The sequence below is a fragment of the Stenella coeruleoalba genome (genome assembly GCF_951394435.1).
Source record: "Stenella coeruleoalba genome assembly, chromosome: 1".
Taxonomy (NCBI): Eukaryota; Metazoa; Chordata; class Mammalia; order Artiodactyla; family Delphinidae; genus Stenella; species Stenella coeruleoalba.
The window spans coordinates 18,616,842-18,640,763 of record NC_137169.1 but is presented as its reverse complement, the minus strand read 5'-3'; the positions used below and the strand labels follow the sequence as shown (position 1 = coordinate 18,640,763).

At 47.6% G+C, this 23,922-nt stretch overlaps 1 protein-coding gene across 3 annotated transcripts; it reads left to right on the top strand.

The window, feature by feature from the left end:
- Nucleotides 1-419: 419 nt before the first annotated feature.
- On the top strand, nt 420-23,673 carry IFNLR1 (interferon lambda receptor 1). 3 transcript variants are annotated; one of them, XM_079918733.1, is made up of 7 exons: nt 420-484; nt 4,142-4,265; nt 12,277-12,461; nt 16,803-16,945; nt 18,680-18,839; nt 19,142-19,275; nt 20,274-23,673. In XM_079918733.1, the coding sequence occupies exons 1-7, from the start codon at nt 427-429 to the stop codon at nt 21,018-21,020; spliced, it is 1,551 nt and encodes a 516-aa protein (XP_079774859.1). In that variant the 5' UTR covers nt 420-426; the 3' UTR covers nt 21,021-23,673. The 3 variants fall into 3 exon arrangements, with proteins under 3 accessions (XP_079774859.1, XP_079774861.1, XP_079774860.1); XM_079918734.1 differs by lacking the exons at nt 420-484; nt 4,142-4,265 and adding an exon at nt 2,802-3,072; XM_079918735.1 differs by lacking the exons at nt 16,803-16,945; nt 18,680-18,839.
- Nucleotides 23,674-23,922: the final 249 nt, after the last annotated feature.

Genomic DNA, 23,922 nt, shown 5'->3' with positions numbered 1-23,922 from the left:
GAAAGTGCTTGGCCTAGAACCTGGAACTTAGAACGTTCTCGGATACAGCCAATGGTGCCTGAGACCACGTTCTTAAACTGGCCCTGAACTCGACTGTCCTGTTAAAAGTCTCGTATTGGAATTCCTAACTGTGATTATTAATAATAAACAGTTTTCCTCTTCTCTCCTCCCTCCACACACGGATTTACTGATACCCCCTCACCTCCCACCCCCGGGATCGGGCAGAACAAAATGAAGTAGAGGCCCTGGGAGCTACCGGAGGGTTTGAGCCCGGCAGCCGCAAGGGAAGCCCCGGGAGCTTCCCAGTCCTGGCCCCGAAGGGGCGGGCCCGCGGCCCGGCCTCCCATTGGCTGCCAGTCGCGTCACCTGCCTTGGATGGGCCTGGAGGAGGGACCTGGTCCTACCCTGGGCCACAGGAAGACCGGCATGACCGGGGCCCCGCGGTGGGCCTCGTTGCTCCTGTGCCTGCTGCAGTCCACTTCAGGTAAGGGCACGGGGCCGCGGGGTGGGCGTGGGGCCGCGGGGTGCCCCATCCGGTCCGCACCCACCTTCCGACCCAGAGCTCCGGGGAGGGAGTGCCTTGGGCATCAGTCTGTGCGCCGCAACCCGTGCGAATTAGCAGAGCCCACCCAGCACCAGTTTTCTTTTTCCGAGGACTAAACAGACCCGGGTCTTTGAAATTCCTTTCCGGGAAGGAACTGAGCCAGCTTCCTAATGCCAGTTCAGCCTCAGACGAACAGAAAAAAAGATAGTGGCCGTTCAAAAGTCAGCTGCATTTGTTTATAAAGTGGTTTTTAAGGTTTCCTGAAAGCCCTATCCGCTGCATTAGTATCACAGACCCTGACTAGTAGGGGAAATTAAGCAGAAGCGCCCTGCCGTCGCCAGGGGTGCCCTCCCCTTCCTCCCGACTCGGGCTGTCAGAAGTTCCACCCAGGCCTGAGGGGAAGGAGTGCCAGCTTAGCCCGTGCTGTGCTGTCATTCTAACAAGCCACCTTTTTTTCTGAGCTCTCACTGGTAAATAAGGTGACAGGGTACAGAATACCTTGGGATAGGAACCAACCACCAAACCCCAACCAATCCAGGGAGAAGGACACCAAAATGCCCCCAGGATATGTCCCTAGTCTTAGACTAATAATTTAAGAGCTAGAAGGGCCCTTGGACATCATCTAATACTAAGGTTAAACGCCAGCATTTGTTTGAGAAACTTCTTGGGCACCACGTTATTCTAGTTTAGCATCACAACCCAACTGTCCTAGAAGATAGGTATTATTTCCTCCCGTTTCAGAGGGGGAAACTGAGGCTCAGAGCAATTAAGGGGAATTACGCAAGAAGGAAGGCATTGGCGAGACACACAGAACAGAGAAGACAAGCTGAAGTGAGCATGGCCAACTTTGGCCGTGGGATGGAAAGCTGGCACAGGGCGGTCCACCCACCCAGGTCAGCTCAGGGATGCCCCAGCCCCTGGAGCCTCCGCAGCAGTGTTACTGCAGCTGATGAGGGACAGTGGACCTATGCAGGGAGGAGAGGAGGGGTTCCTCTGTACCCCTTTTTCACCATCAAACTCAATAGTTTTGCTGTCTAGAGCTAGCTATCCTTACACCCGAGGAATATTTAGTGTACACAACACAAACTATGGTGTGAAGGTTTAGGGTGAAGCGCAGCGGGATCCAGGTTCTCATCCTGGCTCGCACACATACTGGCCGTGTAGTCTCAGGCAAATTACTCACCATCTGTATCCGAGCCTAGTGCCTTCTGTGGAAGGGAAGGACACCTACCCCACAGGGTGGTTTGTCCTGAGGATTGAATGAGGTTTTGTGTATAAAGTTTCACACCGATGCCCGGCACCCTTCGAAGCCTCATCAGGAGGTAACTACTCTAGCTGCTATTTCTCCACTGTGGCCAAGCTCAGAATTGAGGCCTGTCCTCAAATAAGACGATTGTAGACAGATTTTGGCCTCATGCCAGCCACCTGCTAGGAAGTCCAGAAGCTGGGGCAATGTCGGCATTGGCATCCTGGTGACGCAGTTCCAGCTAGAGGACACGGGGTGGGGTGGTCTGAAAGGCCAGGGATGTGGAGCCGAGCTGAGCGCCACCAGCAGAAAGGGCCCTCCCTCCCTGAGGCCGTTCTATAACCTGTATGGATTTCCATCATGACCCATGTGACACTTCAAGGCACTGCCTTCTCCATGGGACCATGAGCTCCTAAAGGGGAGGAGTGGAGCTGTAGTCCTCTCGGAACCCTCTGGCACGCAGTGATCAATAGATGTCTTTGACCAATAATGATCCAAAGATGTTGGAAGAATAAGACTGAACAGGCCCCACGAGAACCCAGGGGAGGAAGTGTGATCAGGAACTCAGACTTTGCAGACGTAGAGAATGGACTTGAGGACACGGGGAGGGGGAAGGGTAAGCTGGGACAAAGTGAGAGAGTGGCGTGGAATATATACACTACCAAACGTAAAATAGATAGCTAGTGGGAAGCAGCCGCATAGCACAGGGAGATGAGCTCGGTGCTTTGTGTCCGCCTAGGGGGTGGGAGGGAGACGCAAGAGGGAGGAGATATGAGGATATAGGTATATGTATAGCTGATTCACTTTGTTATACAGCAGAAACTAACACACCATTGTAAAGCAATTATACTCCAATAAAGATGTTAAAAAAAACCCAAAAAACTCAGACTTTGGGGGTGGCTAGGCCTGGATTTGAATTCTGTTTCTACAACTTATTAGCTGAGGGGGCCTCAGTTTCCTCATCTGTAATGTGATGATCCTAATTAGTACCTACCTCCTAGGGATGTGGGGCGGACTGAAGGAGGAAGTGCAGGTAACGTGCTTTGCGTGGTGCCTGGCACGTAGTTAGGGCACAGTACACATTAGCTGCTATTATTATCATCTGCAGCATTACCACCACTTCTGAAAGATGTCAGGAAGTGACATTTGAATCAAGTCTTTAAAAGATTCGATGGTGAATACCACGCTGTCAAAGACACCTGGGTTCAAAGACACACAGAAGAATGAGGTGGTTTGAGAAGGGCGAGAAAGAAGGCTGGCTGCAGCCTGGTGACGTATGTAGGTGAGCTCTCAGGAAGAGGTCAACGAGATGGCCCAGCCAGGCCAAGCTGGGCAGGGCTTCACGTATCCTGATAAGGAGCATAGACTTTATTCTGAGGACAAGGGAAGGGCAGAAACTGGGCAGCTGTGTAATCAGATGCATATTTCAGAAGATGAGGGTTAGCAGGGAGGAGGTGCCAAGGAGGGAAGTAGGGGCCAGTGAGAGGTGGTCAGGGAAAGAATCACTGAGACAATGACATCTGAGTAAAGATGGGAAGGAAGCAGAGGAGTGAGCCAGATGGACAGCCGTGGGGAGAACAGTCTAGGCGGAGGGAACAGCTCGTGAAAAGGCCTAGAGGTGGGTGTGTGCCCGGCATGCTCTAGGAACAGGAAAGGGCCAGAATGGCTGGAGAGGAGCCAGCAAGGGGAGTCATGGGTTGGATAGGGTAGGGTCTTGAGGGTGATTGTAAAGACTTTGGATTTTACCTTGAATGAAACAGAAGCCACTGGAGGTTTAAAGCAAAAGAGTGACGTGATGTGACTTTCATTTTAACCCTTGCTGCTATATGGAGAATGGATTGTGGGCACAAGGTTGGAAGCAGGGAGACCAGTTAGGAGACCTTAGGAATAATCCAAGTCATCACAGTATTCATTCATTCACTCAACAGATTTTTATTGTGTACCTACTATGTGCCAGGGACCATTGCAGGCAGGCTCTGGGGACATGGCTGAGAACAAGCCAGAGCCTCTGCTCCTTGAGACCCTCAGGGCCGTTCCCTCCTGGAGTCCAGGAATCTATTAGATGGTCCTGTGCTGCACTGTTTTGCCGGAACCCTCAGGTGCCAGGGTGGGCTTCCCATCATGTCACAGATGGGCTGCTGAGGTCTAAGGAGGGGAAGGGGCTGCAGTACAGCCAGTCGGTGGCATGGCTGTGACTGGAATCCCACACCCCAGGTTCCCAGCCTACATCACATCCCCTATACTTAAGCCACCCCAGATAACTCCTGGTTCTTAAACTCGGTGAGCACCCTACTGCCCGCCCGCACTGCTCGGAATGGCTCCAGACTTCATGGCCTCTTTCTCCACCACAGGGAGGCCCCTTCTGGCCCCTCCCCAGAACGTGACGCTGCTCTCCTGGGACTTCAGTGTGTACCTGACGTGGCTCCCAGGACCTGGCAACCCCCAGAACATGACCTATTTTGTGGCCTATCAAAGGTGGAGGGGCGCCTCCGGGCTGGTGGGATGATAGGGGGAGACCGAGGAGGTGGGCAGGGGCCGGAGGGGCTTGGTTCTCTGTGTCCACGGGGGACGGCCTGCAGCAGGTATTGGGAGAGGGCGTTTGATAAAGCTCTGGAGGTGGGGATGATGCTTGATGGAGAACAGCGCCCAGGTGAAAGACCTGCCGGGGGTGGGGTCAGGTCTTTGAGAAAAGTCAGAGCAGAGCTTGGATGGAGCTGTGAGGACCCAGTGAGGGAATTCTTGAGGGCCTGGATGAGGTGCTTGGCATTCCAGCAGATAAGGGAGGCAGGTGTATCTCTTGCAGAGCCATGTTAGGCATCGCTAGATGATTACCCTTTTCCCCACGGAGCCTGCACGGAGTCTTGGAGTCCTTCTCACCTTGGCAGCCCAGGCAGCCACTGCTGATGCAGAGGAGTTTGCAAATGAAAGCTGATTTGCCATCTTTGCACATAGATGGAAATCATCTGAAGTTCTTTAGTAAGAGAGCAAGCTAGTGAAAGCAGATACTCAGGAGGATTAATCTAGAATTGGTGAGAAGGAGGAAGCAGAAAGGAGAAGAAACTGCCACGTACTCAGGACCCACCCTGTGCCAGGCTGAGTGCTAGGAGCCTTGCATGAGCATTTCCCTTCTTCCTCCCAGCATCACCAGGCAGACCGTGCATTTCCCCTGTTCTAGAGGCGAGGAAACAACTCAGGTGCTGTGACCTGCCCAAGGAAGCCAGTGATGGAACCAGAAGAAAAACCCAAGTCTGTCTGACCCCAAAGCTTGTGCTCTTCCTGTTCTATTACAGTCCCTCCATCTGGAGCATCCAGATGTGAGTGATGGGGGCCTGGCTTGGGAAAGGACAGACTGTGAGAGAGCTTTAAAAAGAAAGAACGGTATAGAACTGTATCAGGAGGCAGAAAATACCAATACCTAACATGACCTGTGTGTTTGCTCTGTGTCTGCACTGTGTCCATACGTGAAATGTTTTTAATCTCACACCGCCCTACGAGGAAGGATTCAGTGACTCTGCTCTACAGTGGAGGTAACTGAAGCACTGAGAGTGTATTTTGCTCAAAGCCACACAGCTGGGCATAGCGGAGGTGGGATAAATTGATGAAAGAATTGAAAGCCTAACCTCTGGACCTATATGATATTTTCCTTTCCTTTTACGCTTTTGAAACACCTGCGAGGATTCCAAAACCATGATATTCTAATGGTATTTTTTCATTTATTAGCTGGAATGAATTTTACAAAGAGATGCTTCCTCTCATGTAGTGTTTGATATTCAGTGGTACTATTCATGTAGGCAAGACAGAATAAATGCTTGAATTGTTTTCCTTTAATTTACCAGTTTTCAAGATAACAAACTGGTTCCCTATCATGTCCCAAAGGTGATTGACTTGTTTTTTTATTATCATTACGAACTCAAGTAGTTAAACATATGTGATGGTTTCAATTCATTGCAATTTATTCTACTCATTGAAGCTTGAATGGTCTCATCTTTAGTCCATGAATGTCTCTTCAGGTTGGCTCCTGAGTCCTTTGAATTTGACCCTAGTAATTCATGATATCTTTATTGCTATCTGTTGCGAAAAGACGTTCCAGACTCACTTGCACAATTCCTGACCTAAAACCTGAAATCAGCCACGTCTCCATTTGGTAAGAAATGGTTTTAAAGGACACAGTCTGTGTAGCTGTCTGATCACTACTGAACTATTGCTCTGAGATCTTTTCAGTGAACAGAATTAGGGTGATTCACGTAATAATCCCATCCCTATCCCTGGCTTCTACTGAGGTGGCTGATTAAATCCGTGAGTTGCACCCACGATCTCCTTATCAAATGATTTTCCAGCCACCACGTTGGTGTTCTCTCCAGAACACGCTTTCTCCTTTTTTGCAATATGCATAGGCTGAGAATTTTCCAAATCTTCAATTTCTGGTTCCTTTTTGCTTAACAATTCCTTCTATCTCTCTCTCTCTCCTCTCTCATTTTACTATAAGCAGTAAGGAGTAACCAGGTCCCATCTTCAACACTTTGCTTAGAAATCTCCTCAGCTAAGTATCCAAGTTCATCACTTTCCACTTCTGATTTTCCATAAAACACTAGGATGTAATTCAGTCAAGTTCTTTGCCACTTTATAACAAGGATCAATTTTCTTCCAGTTTCCAGTAAGACATTCCTCCTTTCCAACTGGGATGACCCCAGAATCACCTTTAACATCTATATTCTGACGAACAGTCTTTTCAAGGCAATTTAGACTTTTTCTCACATGAACCTCAAAACTCTTTCAGCCTCTGTTACCCAGCTGCAAAGCTACTAACACAATTTTAGATATTGGTTACATTGGCACCTCACTTATGGTACCAAAATCTGTGTTCATTAACTAGGGCTGCCATAACAAAATATCACAGACTGGGGACTTAAACAAGAGAAGTTTTTCTCTCACAGTTCTGAAGGCTGGAAGTCCAAGATCAAGGTGTCAGCAGGTTTGCTCTCTCCTGAGGCCTCTCTCAGGAGATGGTCACCTTCTGTGTCCTCACCTGGCCTTTTCTCTGTGGGAGAACAGCCCTGGTGTCCCTTCCTCTTCTCATAAAGGCACTAGTCCTATTGGATAAGGGCCTCACCCTTAGGACCACATTTAATCTTAATTACCTCTTTAAAGGCCCCATCTCCAAATACAGTCACATGGGTGTTAGGGCTTCAACATATGAATTGGGTGGGGGATGTGTGTGCACAATTTAGTCAATAATGCTGATTAGCTGGATTTCACCAAATTTAAAATTTTGTTCTTTAAAAGAAAAAAAAAAAGCCCAAAGAAAATGAAAAAGCCAGCCACTGAGAAAAATATATTCATAGTATAAACACTGACAAAGAACTTACATCCAAAATGAAGAACTCCTACATCTCAAAAATAAGAAGACAAATCACCCCCCAAATATTTGAATAGTCACTTCACAAAAGAAGATATATAAATGGCCAATAAGCACATGAAAAGATGTTCAACATCATTAGTCATTAGAGAAGTACAAATTAAAGCTACAAGGAAATACTACTTCACACTCACTAGAATGGTTAAAGTTAAAAGGTCTGATGACACTAAGCATAGACAAACATGTGGAGTAACTCTCATGGAGATGGCCCTCCATATTCTGGGGTTTTGCAGCCACAGATTCAACCAACCATGGATCAAAAATATTTTTTTAAAAAATCCAGGGGCTTCCTTGGTGGTGCAGTGGTTGAGAGTCCACCTGCCGATGCAGGGGACACGGGTTCGTGCCCCAGTCCGGGAAGATCCCACGTGCCGCAGGGCGGCTGGGCCCGTGAGCCATGGCCGCTGGGCCTGCGCGTCCGGAGCCTGTGCTCCACGATGGGAGAGGCCACAACAGTGAGAGGCCCGCGTACCGCAAAAAAAAAAAAAAAATCCAGAAAGAAAAATAAATCCGTAAAGTGCCAAAAGCTAAACTTGAATTTGCCATACACTAGCAGCTATTTACATAGCATTTGCATTGTATTTACAACTATTTACATATCATTTACATTGTATTAAGTATCATAAGTAATCTAGAGATGATTTAAAGTACATGGGAGGATGTGCATACATTATATGCACATACGAGACCATTTTATATAAGGGACCTTAACATCCACAGGTTTCTGTATCTCCCGGGGGGCCTAGAACCAATCCCCTGTGGACACTGACTGTATATTGTTGATGGGAAATACAGTGGTATGATCACTTTGGAAAACAGCTTGACAGTTTCTTGTAAAGTTACACATTCAGTAACTGAGTTTCCCAGATTCTACTCCTAGATCTTTATCCATGAGACATGAAAACATATGTCCAAACAAAGACTTGTATACAAACTTTCATAGCAGCTTAATTCATAATTCCCTGTTATGGACTGAATTGTGTTCCCCCCCTTAGTCATTCATATGTTAAAGCCCTAACACCCATGTGACTGTATTTGGAGATGGGGCCTTTAAAGAGGTAATTAAGATTAAATGTGGTCCTAAGGGTGAGGCCCTAATCCAATAGAACTAGTGCCTTTATGAGAAGAGGGACAGCAGGGCTGCTCACACACAGAGAAAAGGCCAGGTGAGGACACAGAGAGAAGGTAACCATCTCCTGAGAGAGGTCTCAGGAGAGAGCAAACCTGCAGACACCTTGATCTTGGACTTCCAGCCTCCAGAACTGTGAGAGAGACATTTCTGTGGTTTAAGCCCCCAAGCCTGGCATTTTGTCACCGCAGCCCTGGCAGACTAACACATCAGGTTTCTTTTCTCCCAGTGTCCTAAGAAATGTTTGCTTGACTCAAGGTCACAAAGATCCTCTTCTGTGCTTTCTTCTAGAAGTTTTCAAACTTTAGCATTTACATTTCAGTTCTCTTTTATTTTTATTTATTTATTTATTTGCGGTACGCGGGCCTCTGACTGTTGTGGCCTCTCCTGTTGCAGAGCACAGGCTCCGGATGCACAGGCTCAGCGGCCATGGCTCACGGGCCTAGCCGCTCCACGGCATGTGGGATCTTCCCGGACCGGGGCACAAACCTGTGTCCCCTGCATCAGCAGGGGGACTCTCAACCACTGCGCCACCAGGGAAGCCCCCAGTTCTCTTTTATTTTTTGAAACTTTCTCTCTTTTCACTTTCTGTTTCTTTTAAGGCATTATCTGCTGTATTAATTTGCTCTTGTTGTTCTTCTAATTTATTCTTCGTTTATGAAATGTGGTTGTTATTGTTTCTTGTCTGACTCCTGTGTTCTGTTATCTCCTTTCTGAGTTTCTCTGATTCTGTTTTGTGTTCTTCCATGTCTTATATCATTTTAAAATGTCTTTTATAATCCATTTTGAAGTAGTAGTTTACAGTTTCAATCTGTTCACAGATATGTTTTTAGCATGTGTTTTCTGACTCATTCAGTTGATCGCTTAGCTTATTAATTTCTATCCTTCCTTATTTTCTGTTATAAATATTTAAAGCTATATGCTTAACTACATCTCATAAATTTTTATTTGTGTTATATTTTTGATCATTCAGTTTTAGAGATTTACTAACTTCCATCATAATTCTTTCTTTGATCCATGAGTCATTTTATTTTATTTTCCAATATGTGATTTTTGAGTCTCCTGTCTTTTTGTTTGAAGTATAGTTGATTTACAATGATGTGTTAGTTTCAAGTGTACAGCACTGTGGTTCAGGTTTATATATATATATATATATATATATATATATATATATATATTCCTTTTCAGATTCTTTTCCATTATAGGTTATTACAAGATATTGAATATAGTTCTCTATGCTATACAGTAGGACCTTACTGTTTATCTATTTTATATATGGTAGTGTGTATATATTAACCCCAGACTCCTAATTTATCCCTCCCCGGTCCCCTTTCCCCTTTGGTAACCATAAATTTATTTTCTGTGCCTGTGAGTCTATTTCTGTTTTGTAAATAAGTTTGTATCATTTTTTTAAGATTCCACATATAAATGATATCATATGATATTTGTCTTTGTCTGACTTAATTCACTTAGTATGATAATCTCAAGGTCCATCCATGTTGCTGCAGATGGCATTATTTCATTCTTTTTTATGGCTGAGTAGTATTCCCGTATATATGTATACACACACATACATACATACATACCATTCATCCGTTGATGGACATCAGGTTGCTTCCATGTCTTGGCTGTTGTCAGTAGTGCTGCTATGAACACTGGGGTGCATGTATCTTTTCAAATTAGAGTTTTGGTCTTTTTCAGATCTATGCCCAGGAGTGGGATTACTGGATCATATGGAACTCTATTTTTAGTTTTTTAGGGAACCTCCATACTGTTCTCCATAGTGACTGCACCAATTTACATTCCTACCAACAGTATAGGAGGGTCCCCTCTTCTCCACACCCTCTCCAGCATTTACTATTTGTAGACTTTTTGATGATGGCCATTCTGACTGGTGTGAGATGATACCTTGTTGTAGTTTTGATTTGCATCTCTCGATAATTAGAGATGTTGAGCGTCTTTTCATGTGCCTGTTGACCATCTGTATGTCTTCTTTGGAGAAATGTCTATTTTGGTCTTCTGCCCATTTTTGATTGTGTCGTTTGTCTTTTTGATTGAGTTGTATAAGCTGTTTGTATATTTTGGAAATTAATCCCTTGTTGGTTGCATCATTTGCAAATATTTGATCCATGAGTCATTTTAAAACATTTTAAAATATTCAAACTTCCTTTAGTTCTCTTTTTGTTAATGATTTTTAACTGGATTATTTGCAGTTAGAGGAAATAGTTTGAGAGATACCTATTCTTTGAAATTTGAGAGTTGCTTTATTTTTGTTAATATTTTTGATAATATTTTGTTTAGGGTTCGTATGTGGCTCAACCAGTTTCTTGTTTGTTCTGTATATGTTCATTAGACGAACTTTGATAATTATGTTGTTCATTTTTTTAACATATGTACTAATAATTTTTCTTTATTCAACTGTTGATTACTGAGTGAGATATATTAAAAATTTCCCATCGTAATTGTGGATTTTCTTTTTCTTCCTGTAGTTTTATCTATTTTTGCTGAATATAGTTTGAAGCTATTTAATAGGCACGTATAAGTTAGAATTTGTATATCTTCCTGGTAAGTGGAATCATTCACTACTGTGTAGTGGTCCTTTTCACCTTTACTAACGCTTTGGACTTTGAAGTTTCTATTTTGTCTCATATTAATATGCCTACACCAGTTCCTTTTTTCGTTGATGTTTACCTAGTATAACTTCACCAAAAAACAAAACAGGGGAATTCTTCCCCCAGATCTGCTCTCTTTGCCTACCTGTATCTCAGCCTTTTCTGGTCACCTGTTGCTCAGTCTCCAAACCCAGGAAGAGTCCTCAATTCTCCTTTCCCTCACATTCCACATCCAATCCATGAGCAAGTCTCATCAGCTTTACCTCCAAAATGCATCCTACACCCAACCTTTTCTTGCCATCTCACCCATCATTCTCTCTTGGACCACTGCTGCAGCCTCCTAGCTAGTTTATCAGAGTGATATTTTAAAAACATAAATTAGATGACCTCAGTTCCTCTCTTCAGAACCTTCTGATAGCTTCCTCTGACACTTGGAATAAAATCCGAGCCCCTTGCCAAGATGGCAAGACCCTGCCTGCTCTGCCCACGCCCCTCCACCCTCACGTCCAGTCTGTCCGCCCTCTCCCGGCCTTGTCCACTGGGCTTTGGCTGCCCTGGCCTTGTTTTTGTCTGGACAGATCAAGTCCCTTCCCATTGCAAGGCTTTTGCTTTTGCGTTTCCTTCCCCCAGGCCTTCTCTTGGCTCCCTTCTCAGCATCCCGGCCTCAGCTTCAGCACTGTCTTCCTGGCCTTTCCTGAGCCGCCTTCAGAGAGCAGTCACCCCCGCACTACCCTATGACCACTGCATTTACCAGCTCCTGGATTTATCTTGTTGATGTGATGGTCTCTCATCCCCTCCCTCCAGAGTGTAAGTTCCCGAGGGCAGGACCTATCTGTCATGAGTTGCCGATTGCCCAAGAATAATGCCCAGCACGCAGGTCCCTCCTTTGGACCTCAGTGTTCTCAGAAGGTCGTAGTCATGGACCTGTGGGTTCCCCTCTGACATCCGCATAGCGCCTGGCACCGGGCCTGGTACACGGCAGGGGGTCCATAAATGCCTGAATGAATAAACGCGGGGAAAATGGTTACTAGCACGACGACCCTGTGGGGGAGCCATGACAGATGGGGACACTGAGGCTTAGGGACAGTGACCTGCGTTAAGGCCCCAGAGCTAGTGAGGGGCAGAGCCAGGGTTCCCCCCCTTGTCTATCATTCCAGAGCCCAAGCTCTTGACTGGACTGTTCTCATTCTGTCTCAGCCGATGGCTGGCTGGCTGGACAGATGGATGGATGGATGATCAGGTGGGATGGAGGGACGAGTGATCGCATGTTCTCTAAGTTTTCTCACCCCCAAGAGGCTGAATCCATGACCCTCCTGTCTCCTCCCTCAGCTCTGCAACCCCCAAACAGTGGCGGAGAGTAAAAATGTGTGCAGGAACCAAAGAGCTACAGTGTTCTCTGATGTGCCTGGAGAAACAAGACCTGTGCAATAAGTTCAAGGGGCGTGTGCGAGCGGTTTCTCCCAGAGCCAGGTCACCCTGGGTGGAGTCCAAGTCCATGGATTACTTTTTTGAAGGTAAGTGAAGGACCTGTGGGAGGCCGTCTGCTCAGGAGCCTGGCTCAGAGGCACTGCTATCCTGGCCATCTGTCTCCCACTTCCCCAAAGCAGTGGGCAGCTCTCTGGGGCCACCTGCCACGGGCCCTGGCCCATGTCCAAGTAGCCTGACTTCGTGGCAGGGAGTTAGGGGAGTTCACCAGCCCCAGCAGTTCAGTTTGTACCTCCTCCTAATGAGGTTCATGATCTTCTTTTGAGCACAACCTTGGTCATGAACTACACAAGGCACTTTATATATTTATTCCTACTTTTTTAAGGTTCAATCTCTCTCTTTAAGAAACAATTTTTAAAAATTCTGATTGCAATAGTAATTTCTGTACACGGTAGAAATTTGGGGGGGAAAGGAGATGAAAATAGAGAGGAAAACATTCCCCATGCTTACAGCCTTCATAAATCACCAGTGTTAACATTGAGTGAGGAGAGTGCTTTTCTTCCCCCAATGTATTTTATTTCTAATCCTCATAACAGACCTGTGGGGTTCATTTTCATCACCCCATTTTTTAAAAATAAATAAAGCAAGACTCACAGAAGTTAAGGAACTTGCCAGCTAGTAAGTGATGGACACGGGATGTGAAATGGCTCTTTCTGATCTGGGACAAGGTGCTCGATCAGGTCAGGAGTAAGGAGGGGAGGATAAATACTCAGACAATAGGCTCATGGAGCTGAGATCTGTAACTTATCACCCAGGCTTCTCAAAATGTTTGAGGACAAAATAGGGCTTGAAGGGGGATGAGGAAGGGATTTAACGAAGGATGGCAGGAGAAAATGGCAGAGAAGGAAGAAGAGATGATTTGGATGGAAGGAAGCTGGCTGGTTGGATGGACGAAAGGAGGAAAAGGATGGATGGGTAAGAAGAAAAGAAGTGTGGAGAGGATGGGGAAGAAGTGATGGATGAGTGGGAAGGAGGAGGCTAGATGGATGAGTAAATGCTTACCATGAAGAAGCCAGTATGGATGGAGAAGTGGAGGATAGGAACGAAAGGCAGACAGATGGATCAGTGGGTAGTGAGTACAGAAGGAAGCTGGCTGCCTGGGAAGGGAAGGAAGGGTAAAAGGGAAGGAGAGGCAAAGGAGAAAGGAAAAACAGGAAGGAAAGATGTATGGAAAGAAAAGAATGGATGGATAGGAAGGATGGAGGAGTAGAAAAGTAGGCTGATTGGCTAGATACAAGGAAGGAAGAAAGTATAAATGAACAGGAAGACAGGGTGGATAGGAAGGAAGAAATGTCAATTGGAAAGAAAGAAAGACAGGATGCTTAGGAAGAAGGAAGGATGGTTGAGAAGGATGCGTGGATGGGAAGGAAAAGAAGCATAGTTGGGAAGGATGGATGGATGGATAGAAAGGAAAAGAAAGATGGGAAGGCAGACAGAAAGGCTGTCTGGCTAGAAGAATGATGGATGAACCACTGCAGAGGCTGGATGAATAGGAATAAGAATTAGAACAACAGAGGGAAAGATGCAGAAAGGAGGCTACTTTTTTTTTTGCCTCCTCCTCCCTGAATAATATTCTGATTCTCCTGCAGCACACCTCAAGCTTGTGTGACCCTTCCTTCCTATTTCTGCCCTCAGCTGTGGTGACCCTGGTCACTCTCTCTCTTGAGTTTTGGTAGTTTATGTATTTCATTTCCCCCTAAATTCTTCCAACTCCTTGAGGTCAAGATTTATGGAGGCCTCATCTCCCCACTCCCCTCAGCTCCCTGCCCAGGGCTTAATACATATCAGTGTCCCGTGGATATTTCCTGAACACATAAGTAGTGGCACCTTGTGGAAGCCACATCTTTTCCCTGAGCACAAACACAGGACAGGGATGACCAGTGTGGCCAGAGCTCCTACTGGCTGGTACTCAGGGAGGGCTGCATGGAAGAAGTGGCATTTCAGCTGGATCTTGAACAATGGTGTATTAATTTTCTCTTGCCACTTTATTTCAACTCACTGCCCCCACCATCTTCAAACCATCAGTCAAACCTAGATGACCTTGAACAGACTGTCATTAGAAATGGACATTAAAGACTCTGCCAGTGAGAGCTCAGAAGCAAGCGAGGAGCATCATAGAGAAAATCTAAATCTCCTTCAAGAATTCTTAAATCATCACGAACAGACTGTTAGTAGAAGTCTGGATGCTAAAAGCACTGCCTCACAGAAGGAAGTGAGGAATATGTTATTATTGAAAAATTCAGGAAGGGGGAATGCCTCTTATATACTGGCAAAAAGATTAGCAAAATTGTGTCCTGTCGGTATGTGGAAAGCAGAACTTGTAAATGATGAATCTGGACATTTATCAAGGAGATTTGATAAATGTTGTGTTGAAGGCATGGCCTGGTTTATTCCTGGTAATCATAGCAAAATGCAAGGAGGAGAGAGAGAAATTGAGGAAAGAGCATAAACGAAAAGGAACCAGGACTTGAAGATTTGGGAAATTCTTAACCTCTACAGATGGCAAAAGATACTAAAGAAATTGCTTCCAAGAGTGTGACATAGAGAAACAGCCAAGTGTGCGGCTGTGCGATCATTTCCTAAAACCTCAGAAAGATCAAAGTGTTTAATCAAGAAAAAGACTCTTTGAAGAGATTTAAGGGTCTGACACACAGTTCAGTTCCCCTCAGTCAAATCAAAGGGCCTCTAGAAAGCTGAAGTGTTATCCCTCAGCCAGCTCCGCTAAAGCCAAAAATAGAGAAGGGCTTATCTCAAAAAGATTTGTGGAACTGACTTCTGTCTAATGGAGTGGGTCCCCATGACATCCACAGGAGACCCATAAAATTCTTGAGAATTTTATATCGGCAGAAACACTGCCAGCTTGAACGGAAAGGGACAGAGAGGACAAGAAAAGAAAGAAGGCTACTGGTCCCCCAATTTCTACTGGAAGGAAGCAGACTGGTAAAACTACTTAGCTGCAAATACCTGCTACCTTTCATGAAAAGGAAGGATGATTCAGAGGGTGGAACCAAGAGCCCAGAGAGCAGTGCTGAAAGCCAAGGAGAAGTAGTTCCCAAGCCTTAAAACCTAGTACAGTTTGTGTAGCTGGATTTCAAAACTGCTTCAGCCCAGTGACTCCTTTTTACCTCCTATTTCTCCCTGTTTGAACCAAAATGTCTATAACTATTATCCAGCGCCTATCCCACCACCTTATATTGGGAGCAGATAACTTGTACTTTATTTTCACTGGTCCACAAATGGATAGGAATTGTGTCCCAGGAGTTGTACTGAATGGATTGTACCCAAAGTCTCACCTGAACCTGATTTAGATACGTTAGATGATGAGATTTTAGAACTTGAGTTGATGCTGTAATGGGATGAGACCCTGGGGTACCTTGGGATGGGGAGAATGTATGTTGCATTGGAGAGGGACATGATTTTCAAGGAGTCAGAGGGAGGACCATGATAGACAGAATGACTTCCCCAAAGATATTCATGCTCTAATCCCTGAACTTCTGAATATGTTAGATGTTACTATTAAATGGCAAAAGGGATTTTAATTAAGGTTATGGGTGTTAAAGTAGTGAGATTATCTTGGATTATCCAAATGGGCTCAATCTAATCCCATGAACCCTTAAAAGCAGAGAACTTTCTCCAGCTGGAGGCAGAAGAGGTGTAGAAGAAGGGAAAATCAGAGAGAGTTGAGGTGTGAGAAGGATTCAACATGGTGTTTCTGCTTTGAAGATGAAGGGGCAACGTGATTAGAAATGCAGGTGGCAGGACTTCCCTGGCAGTCCAATAAAGACTCTGTGCTTCAACTGCAGGGGGTTCGGGTTCAATCCCTGGTCAGGGAACTAAGATCCCACATGCTGTGCAGCGCGGCCAAAATTTAAAAAAAAAAAAAAAAATGCAGGTGCCCTCAGGAGCTGAGAGAGGGTCCCAGCTAACAACAGCATAGAAATAAACCTCAGTCTCACAACCACAAGGAACTGAATTCTGCTGACAGCATGAATGAGCGTGGAAGTGAATTCTCCCCCAAAATTCCAGATAAGAGCCCAGGCCATCTGACATCTTGATTTCCACCCAGAGTTGAGGACCCCATCAAGCCCACCCAGACTCTGACCTACAGAACTGAGAGATAATAAATCTGTGTTGATTTAAGCCACTAAGTTCATGGTCATATGTTATGGCAGCAGCAAAAACTAATACAAATGAACAGGATGCTGACAGACCAGTGACATGTGAAGGGCACCCAAGTGGAAGGGATGACATGAGTAAAGGGAGGTTAACTGTCTCTGGACTGGGTGAGGAACAGGCCTGCCTGGAGGCTGGGGGATGGATGCCCTGTGGCCCCCAGAAGGTCCTGATGGGTCCTGTTCTGTTTCTGCCAGTGGAGCCAGCCCCACCTGTCCTGGTATTCACCCGGACAGACGAGATCCTGAGTGTCAATGCCACGTACCAGCTGCCCCACTGCATGCCCCAACCAGATCTGAGCTATGAGGTGTATTTCTGGAAAGAGGGGACCGGGAATGAGGTGAGAAACCCCTTTCATGCCCCCAGGCTGGGTCCCCTTCCTCATTCTCCCACCAAACCCCAGTGCCCTTCACCCTCCAGGCCCTGAAAGCCTCCTCCAGGAAGCCTTCCCTGCATACCCCTCACTCCTGGCAGTCACCCCTTGACTCTGCACAGTGTGAGTGGCCTGTGGCCCACCTCTGCCCCCCTCCCCCTAAGAGGCCAAGTTCGGGACATCCTTCCCCTGCACATTACAGGTAATAAACAGCAGTTTTCTACCTATTTTTTTTTAAAATTATGAAACCTTTTTTTTTTTTTTTAATCTGACTGAAGTATGACAGGCTCCAAGAACCTACTTAGCCTACTTGTTAAGCCACCAGATTCATTAGAAAAAAACCCTAGAAAATACAGATAAATTCTAGGAAGAAAACCAAAAGTACACAGAGATGATCGCAAATAACTATGTGGTATATATCCAATTTCAGACTTGTTTCTGTGTATGCGTGTGCATATGTCTGTATATATTTATTTATGGCAGGGGTTGGCAAACTTTTTCTGTAATTGGCCAGATAGTAAATACTTTTGGCTTTGCAGGCCTTATCGTCTGTCACCTCTATTCAACTCCATCTGTAACACAAAAGGAGCCATAAGTAAATAGGTACATGAACAGGCATAGCTGTGTTCCAGGAAAACTCTATTTAAAACAAAAGATGGGGGCTTCCCTGGTGGCGCAATGGTTGGGAGTCCGCCTGCCAATGCAGGGGACACGGGTTCGTGCCCCGGTCCGGGAAGATCCCACATGCCGCGGAGCGGCTGAGCCCGTGAGCCGTGGCCGCTGAGCCTGCGCGTCCGGAGCCTGTGCTCTGCGACCGGAGAGGCCGCGGCGGTGAGAGGCCCGCGTACCACAAAAAAAAAAAAAAAAAAAAAAAAAAGATGGGGCTGTAGTCTACGGACCCCCGTTCTTGTCCATTCTGTCTTTTACCGAACCAATGCTCCCACTCCTAACCTCCTGCACACTCTGGATCCCAGAGACACGTTGATAGATCTTCATCCGATGTGGTCCTCACCTCCAAGAACCTCACAGATATTCTCAACCAGCACTGTCCAGTAGAAACATAATGCAAGCCACATCGTGTCATTTAAGCGTTCCACATTAAATTAAGTAAAAAGAAACAAGTGAATTTATTTTCATAGTAGGTTTTATTTCATCCAATAGAATGTTATCTTCTCAACCTGTAGTTAATATAAAAATTACTGAGAAGTTTTATGTTCTTTTTTCGTGAAAGCCAGTGTGTATTTTACACTTAGAGCACATCTCAGTTGGTACCAGCCACACTTCAAGGGCTCAAGCGCCACCTGTGGCCAGTGGCTACTGTGTTAGACAGGCAGCCCTAGAGTTTTCTGTGTCTGTAATGGCTGAGTGACCACCGCCCCCGCCCTAATTGATTGACACGCCCTGAGGGCAGGAAGCCTGAGGCATCTGTCCCTGAAAGTGAGGGCCTGTGGGCCCTGGTGGGGTGTGCATGGGAGTGACCCTGAGTGGCAGGGCTGCTTTTGAACCCAGACCATCTCTACCTCGAAACTCCATGGAAGAGAAACCAGAGAGTGTGGGGACGTGCTCCCTGAATGCTTAAGCCTTAACGCAAGAAAAGGTGTAGGAGTCACCGCTGTGTCCTGCCAACCCCACCCTGTCCTGGCTGCATGGAGCCAGCGCCCCCCAGCAGGTCCACCCGCCTCTGCTTCTCTCTCCAAACAGGCCAGTTTTCCAGCCACTCCCCATGGCCAGCCAGTCCAGATTTCTCTCCAACCAGACACCAGCGGACACCACTGCCTCAGCGCCAGAACTATATACACCTTTGGCTCCCCTAAATACAGCAAGTTCTCTGAGCCCACCTGCTTCTTCCTGGAGGCCCCAGGTGTGTGCAAAGTGGTACAGAAGTGGGGACTTTTCCCCTGGGCGTTAGGATCTTCATAATATGGTGGTTAAGAGCACAAGTCTAGAGACAGACTCACCTCGATTAAAATCCCAGCTCCACCCCACTCACTGTATCTTTGGGCAGCTTACATAACCTCTCTGAACACTGCTTTCTACACCCTGTAGGACGGGTTTACTCTGATGAGGATTAAATAGGATAATGTACGTGAAGCCCACAGCACAGATGCCGTTGATAGACAGGAGCCCCTGCTTCTCTAGTTGTTATTATGTTTTTCTTCCTAGGATCCAACTGGGCACTCCTGGTACTGCTACCCCTTCTGCTGCCACTGCTGTTGGTCGTTGCCACTGGGCCTGTGATCTGGAAGAGCTTCAGGGGGAACCCCTGGTTTCATCAGGCAAAGATGCCACAGGCCCTGGTATGGCAAATCTGGGGGTGTGCGACAGAGAGGGAGGGTTGTCGAAGAGCAAGGAAGTGGAGCTAGACTTAGAGATAGTTCAGCTAGAATATCAAGATGGCCCAGACTGCGAAACATCTATCTTCCTGTCTAAATTTTCACCATTAGTAATTCATTCCTTTGGCACCAAACTAAAATAGCAAATATGCTTCAGGAGAGATGCCCAGAGGGGAGGCGGGAGGGTGGCACCTAAAGGGGACATCTTAAAAGAGTCCCAGCACTTCATTCACAATCTAACCGAGGGTCAGTCTTGCCCAGGCAGACGCTGGAATTTCCCCACCGGACTGCCAGCTCGCTTGCTTAGAACCTGGGGCCAGCTGGGACAGGGGAAGCCTGGAGAGGTCAGACTTGTTCAGATGAAGGCCTGGAAAGTGAGGCTGTGGGAGATGAGGCTCAGTGGGCACTCGGGTCCGGTGGGGGCTTTGAGGAGGGATTCTGAGAGTCCCTGCCACACGGGACTGTTTCAACGTTCCTGGATATGGAACCTGCACAGAATTCCCACTAACTGAAGGACAACCTCTGTGTTAGAGGGGTCTGCACCTTGCCCTATCCCTCTGCCTTCCCATTATGTGGTAAGTTACCAGCTCGACCCCCTGCAGCTGGCACCTGAAACCTGGAGGCTTTCTCTGGCCTCTGGTGTCCGCTCTGCCCGTGCACATCACCAGCTGCATGTGGCAGAGAATTCACACCGCCACCACCCCTCCATGCCTCACCCGATGGTGCTCTGAGGCCTGTGTCCCCGGCGGGGCTAAGTTCCAGCTGCCCTCGGGGTAACTTGCCTGATAACACCCCGGTATCGGCTGCTAGGCCTTGCTGACACTTCCTGGGATCACTTCCCAAAGAAACTACTTACATTTGAATCCTTGTCTCAGAGTCTATTTCCAGGGGAACCCAAATTAGAACGGTCACTCTTCCAGAAAGGCTGAATCTTCTGTTCTTCTCCCCCTTCCCCCGATCAGGACCTCTCTGGACACAGACACCCCGGGGCAACCTTTCAACCCAGTGGCCCAGAGTGCCTGCATGTCTTGATCCTCTGTCCCCAAAAGGAACAGACCAGAAGGGTCAGGCTGACCCCTAGAGTCAGGGCCCCAGCCACCGTCCAGGCAGGATCAGAGGACAGTGCTGAGGAGGAGGAGGCCGACGAGGAGAGCTCGGATGATGGTGTCAGCTTCCAGCCCTACACTGAACCACCCCCCTTCCTGGGGCAGGAACACCAGAGCCCGGGGCAGGCGGAGGCAGGAGGGCCTTGGACTCCTCTGGTCCAGGTCGAAGGCTCCTCTGCTTGCGATTCTTCAGACAGAAGCTGGGCCAGCACTGTGGGCTCCTCCACCTGGGACGAGGCTGGATCATCTGGTTACTTGGCCAAGAAGAGGCCAGGCCGAGGACCGGGTGGGAAGGAGTTCCAGAAGCCTCTCCCACCACCTGAATTCTCCGAGGACTCGAGTTCCCTGGAAGAGCCCCCAGAAGACAACCCGTCCTCCTGGGTCAGCTGGGGCTTACCGTCCCCAGGGCTGATTCTGGTTCCCAGGGAGCCCCCAGTTTCTCTTCAGACTCTGACCTTCTGCTGGGACAGCAGCCCCGAGGAAGAAGAAGAGGGTGGGGGGGAATCAGAAAGTGAGGACAGCAGTGACGGCAGCTGCGGGGCTAAGAGCCTCCAGAGGATCGAGGTCAGAGGTAGGACACTGGGGCACTACTTGGCCAGGTGAGCCGTCCCTCCCAGTCTGGTGCTCCTGAGCTTTCTGGGGACCCAGCGTGCCACCAAGACTTGAAATCCTGAGAGCATCATCGCCGGGGCAGCAGCGGGTTCTTACGGCACCTCGGGGAACCCGGCTAGAGGTGTCCGCCAGGTTGAGCAGTCAGAAGCCACCCCGTCCTATGACCTGCGAGCTTTGGGCCGAGAGCCAAGAGGGGTGGAGACAGGGATGGGCGGAGGTCAGAGGTTGGTTGGGTGTCAGACCACACCACTGTCCCTGGGGTGACAGGCCAGTTGGAAAAGTCATCCCTGCACAACATGAAACAGGCGAGGTCAGGTCACAGGGGACATTGAAGGCTGACAGCACAAGGGCCCATCTGGATTTGGGGAGGGAAGAAATCCGGAGGCAGACCAAGTGTAGCAGGACTCAACGCCTCTCTCCAGCACCCGCTGGGCTCCCTCCTCCCCGAGGCTCGGCATCCTGATTTATGAGTCCCCTAGGGTGGGCCCCAGTGAAGAAAAATCCAGTTGGCTGAGGGTGTTGGAGAGGAAGAGGAAAGGCATGTCCTTCAAATCCCAGTCTCTGGGTCAGGCATTGCACTGTTTCCATTATCAAAGAGGCCTGGGTCCAAATCCCAGCTCTGCCATTTCCCAGTTGTGTGGCCTTAGGGGAGATACCTTCCTTCTCTGTACCCGAGTCTCCTTTCTACAGCTACCACCTGGGGCACGGTGAGGGTTCCGACAGAGACGTGTGATGCCTTCCACACCATTGGCACTCACCACGTGGTGGCTGGTAGGATTCTCCATCCACCCAGGCTCTGAGGGGACCGCTGGGCATCTCCCACCTGTGACCCTAAACTCAGAGTGACTGGAGTTCCCACCTTTAGTCTTTCTCCTGCCTCCTGCCCTCACTGACCCCTGCCTCCTGGTCAGGAAACAGTTCTCAGAAGCTGGAGCCCAGCCAAGGGTCCCTCTCCCTTTTCCCAGCAAAGAAAATACCAAATGGCCCACCTTCTAGGGGGTCTGATTAATTGGTGGTGGGGTAGCAACCCAGCAGGGAGTTGGACCCCTGGGCCCGTGATCCCAACTTAGCACTTCAGACCCTTTAGGTGACCATTGTGGTTGTAAAGACATCCCATTTCCTCTTCCAGTTTTGAGAAACCACTGTCTTCTGGAAACAGGTGACTGTCCTTACCTGAGGGTAGTGATGGATGTTCTCAAACGACCGCTTTATTAACCTACACCCACCAGAATATGGACGAGCAGAGCTGAGTCTTCACCCGTTAGACCAAGGTTTTGTCAGTTTTGTGGCCCTGCAGGGACCACAGGAATCCGAACATCTTTGGCTCTGCCATTTCACCTGCCAGGACTTAAGTTCCTCCATTTGTGTAAAAAGCATCTTCATAAGCATTTTATCCACGGGGCTGTGTTTTGAAGGCAACGCAAGGGTGGAACATTAATGGAAGATCTGGAAAAGCTTCTCGAAGGCATCTGGTCCAGGGGTTCTCAAACTGTGTTCCCAAAAGGCCTTGGGCTTCACAGGAGGCGTCTCAATCTCGGGGGGAGCCGTGGGCTGTAGGATCCCCGCAGCGCAACCAGAGCAGCCTCCCTGGGCCCTGATTTTCTCTGGTGGCCCTCTACGTAAGATTGTGCTTAGGAGTTTCAACTGCTAAAGAAAACGTCAGCAAACCCCTTTTTAAATTGAACACCTGTCTTTTGTTTCAAACGAGGAAGCTAAAATGTTGACTTACTCTGTACGTCTCTGAGGGTGGGACTGTCGGTCTCTGGCCAGCTGGGCCAACCCCCGTCCCCTTGGCCATGTAAACAGTACTGAGGTCTCGGCAAGGGTTTCCAAGGGGCACGAGGCTGGCAGGAGGCCTTCACCACTGCTGGGACTCACACACGTACATGCATTTCTGCAGGGGTTTCCCTGCAATGAGGCTTGTCTACATCCATGATTGAGCACAGAAGAGGAAGAACAAACTGGAACCATGGAGCTGGGGAGGGCTGTGGCTCACGGCCAGTTCCTAGGAGAATACCCAGACCAAGCCCAGTGTCCTTTCTGGAACCAGACAAGCTGCTTCGTGGAAGTAAATTCCAAATAACTAAAAGCTATCCTCACTATTGTCTTAGGCTTGTGTGAAGGAACCACTTTCTCTCTGTTCTGAAACCTTGTGTGTTTTTTAAGCATTTTTTTAAAGTTTAATTTCTGACAGACGCTGAGCTTTCTATTAATTCTAAACTCCAGCTCCTTTATGGTCATTAAGTCATAAACAAAAAACTGGGCAGCTTTAGGAAAGAGCATGCTATTCAATATTATCATTTGTCAGGTGTGCTCAGCACTGAACTGTTTACAAAGCCCTTTCATGTCCCCAGCAGGCAGGAACTGCATAGTGGAAACTCCAGGGCCACGCGTGAAAGATGTCAGGGGCAGAGTGGGTGATGCCCGGGTGAAAGCAACATTCCCGTTCTTTAGGGTAGTGAGGAGATTATATATTGTTCTAAGATATTTGTAGTTATTTCTAATTTTATTTTATGTTTATGTCATATTTAGATAATTTCCTAATGTTTGTTGGGGCCTACCCTAAACTGTTTTAAATAAAGAGCTCTATTTTTAGAGAAAAGGGCAAAATTGAATGGAAAAGCGTGTGCTCTCATTTCTCAAAGTTTCCTCACCACTCTTCTCGCCGTTAAGACTACAGGGTCTTGGGTTGGGTGCCCAGCAGCAGACCCAGAGGCGAGGATTGGCGGGTATAAAGCAGTGTGGCGATTCCAGAAGCATCAGTAGGGGAGTGGGAAGAGAGGGAGGGGAGGTAGCCAGTCCAGATGCATAATCAAACAGGTCATGGCTCTGGGCAACTAGGGTTCAGTCCTCCTAGGGAGCTTTGGGAGTTCAGTGTTGGACCCTCCAGATT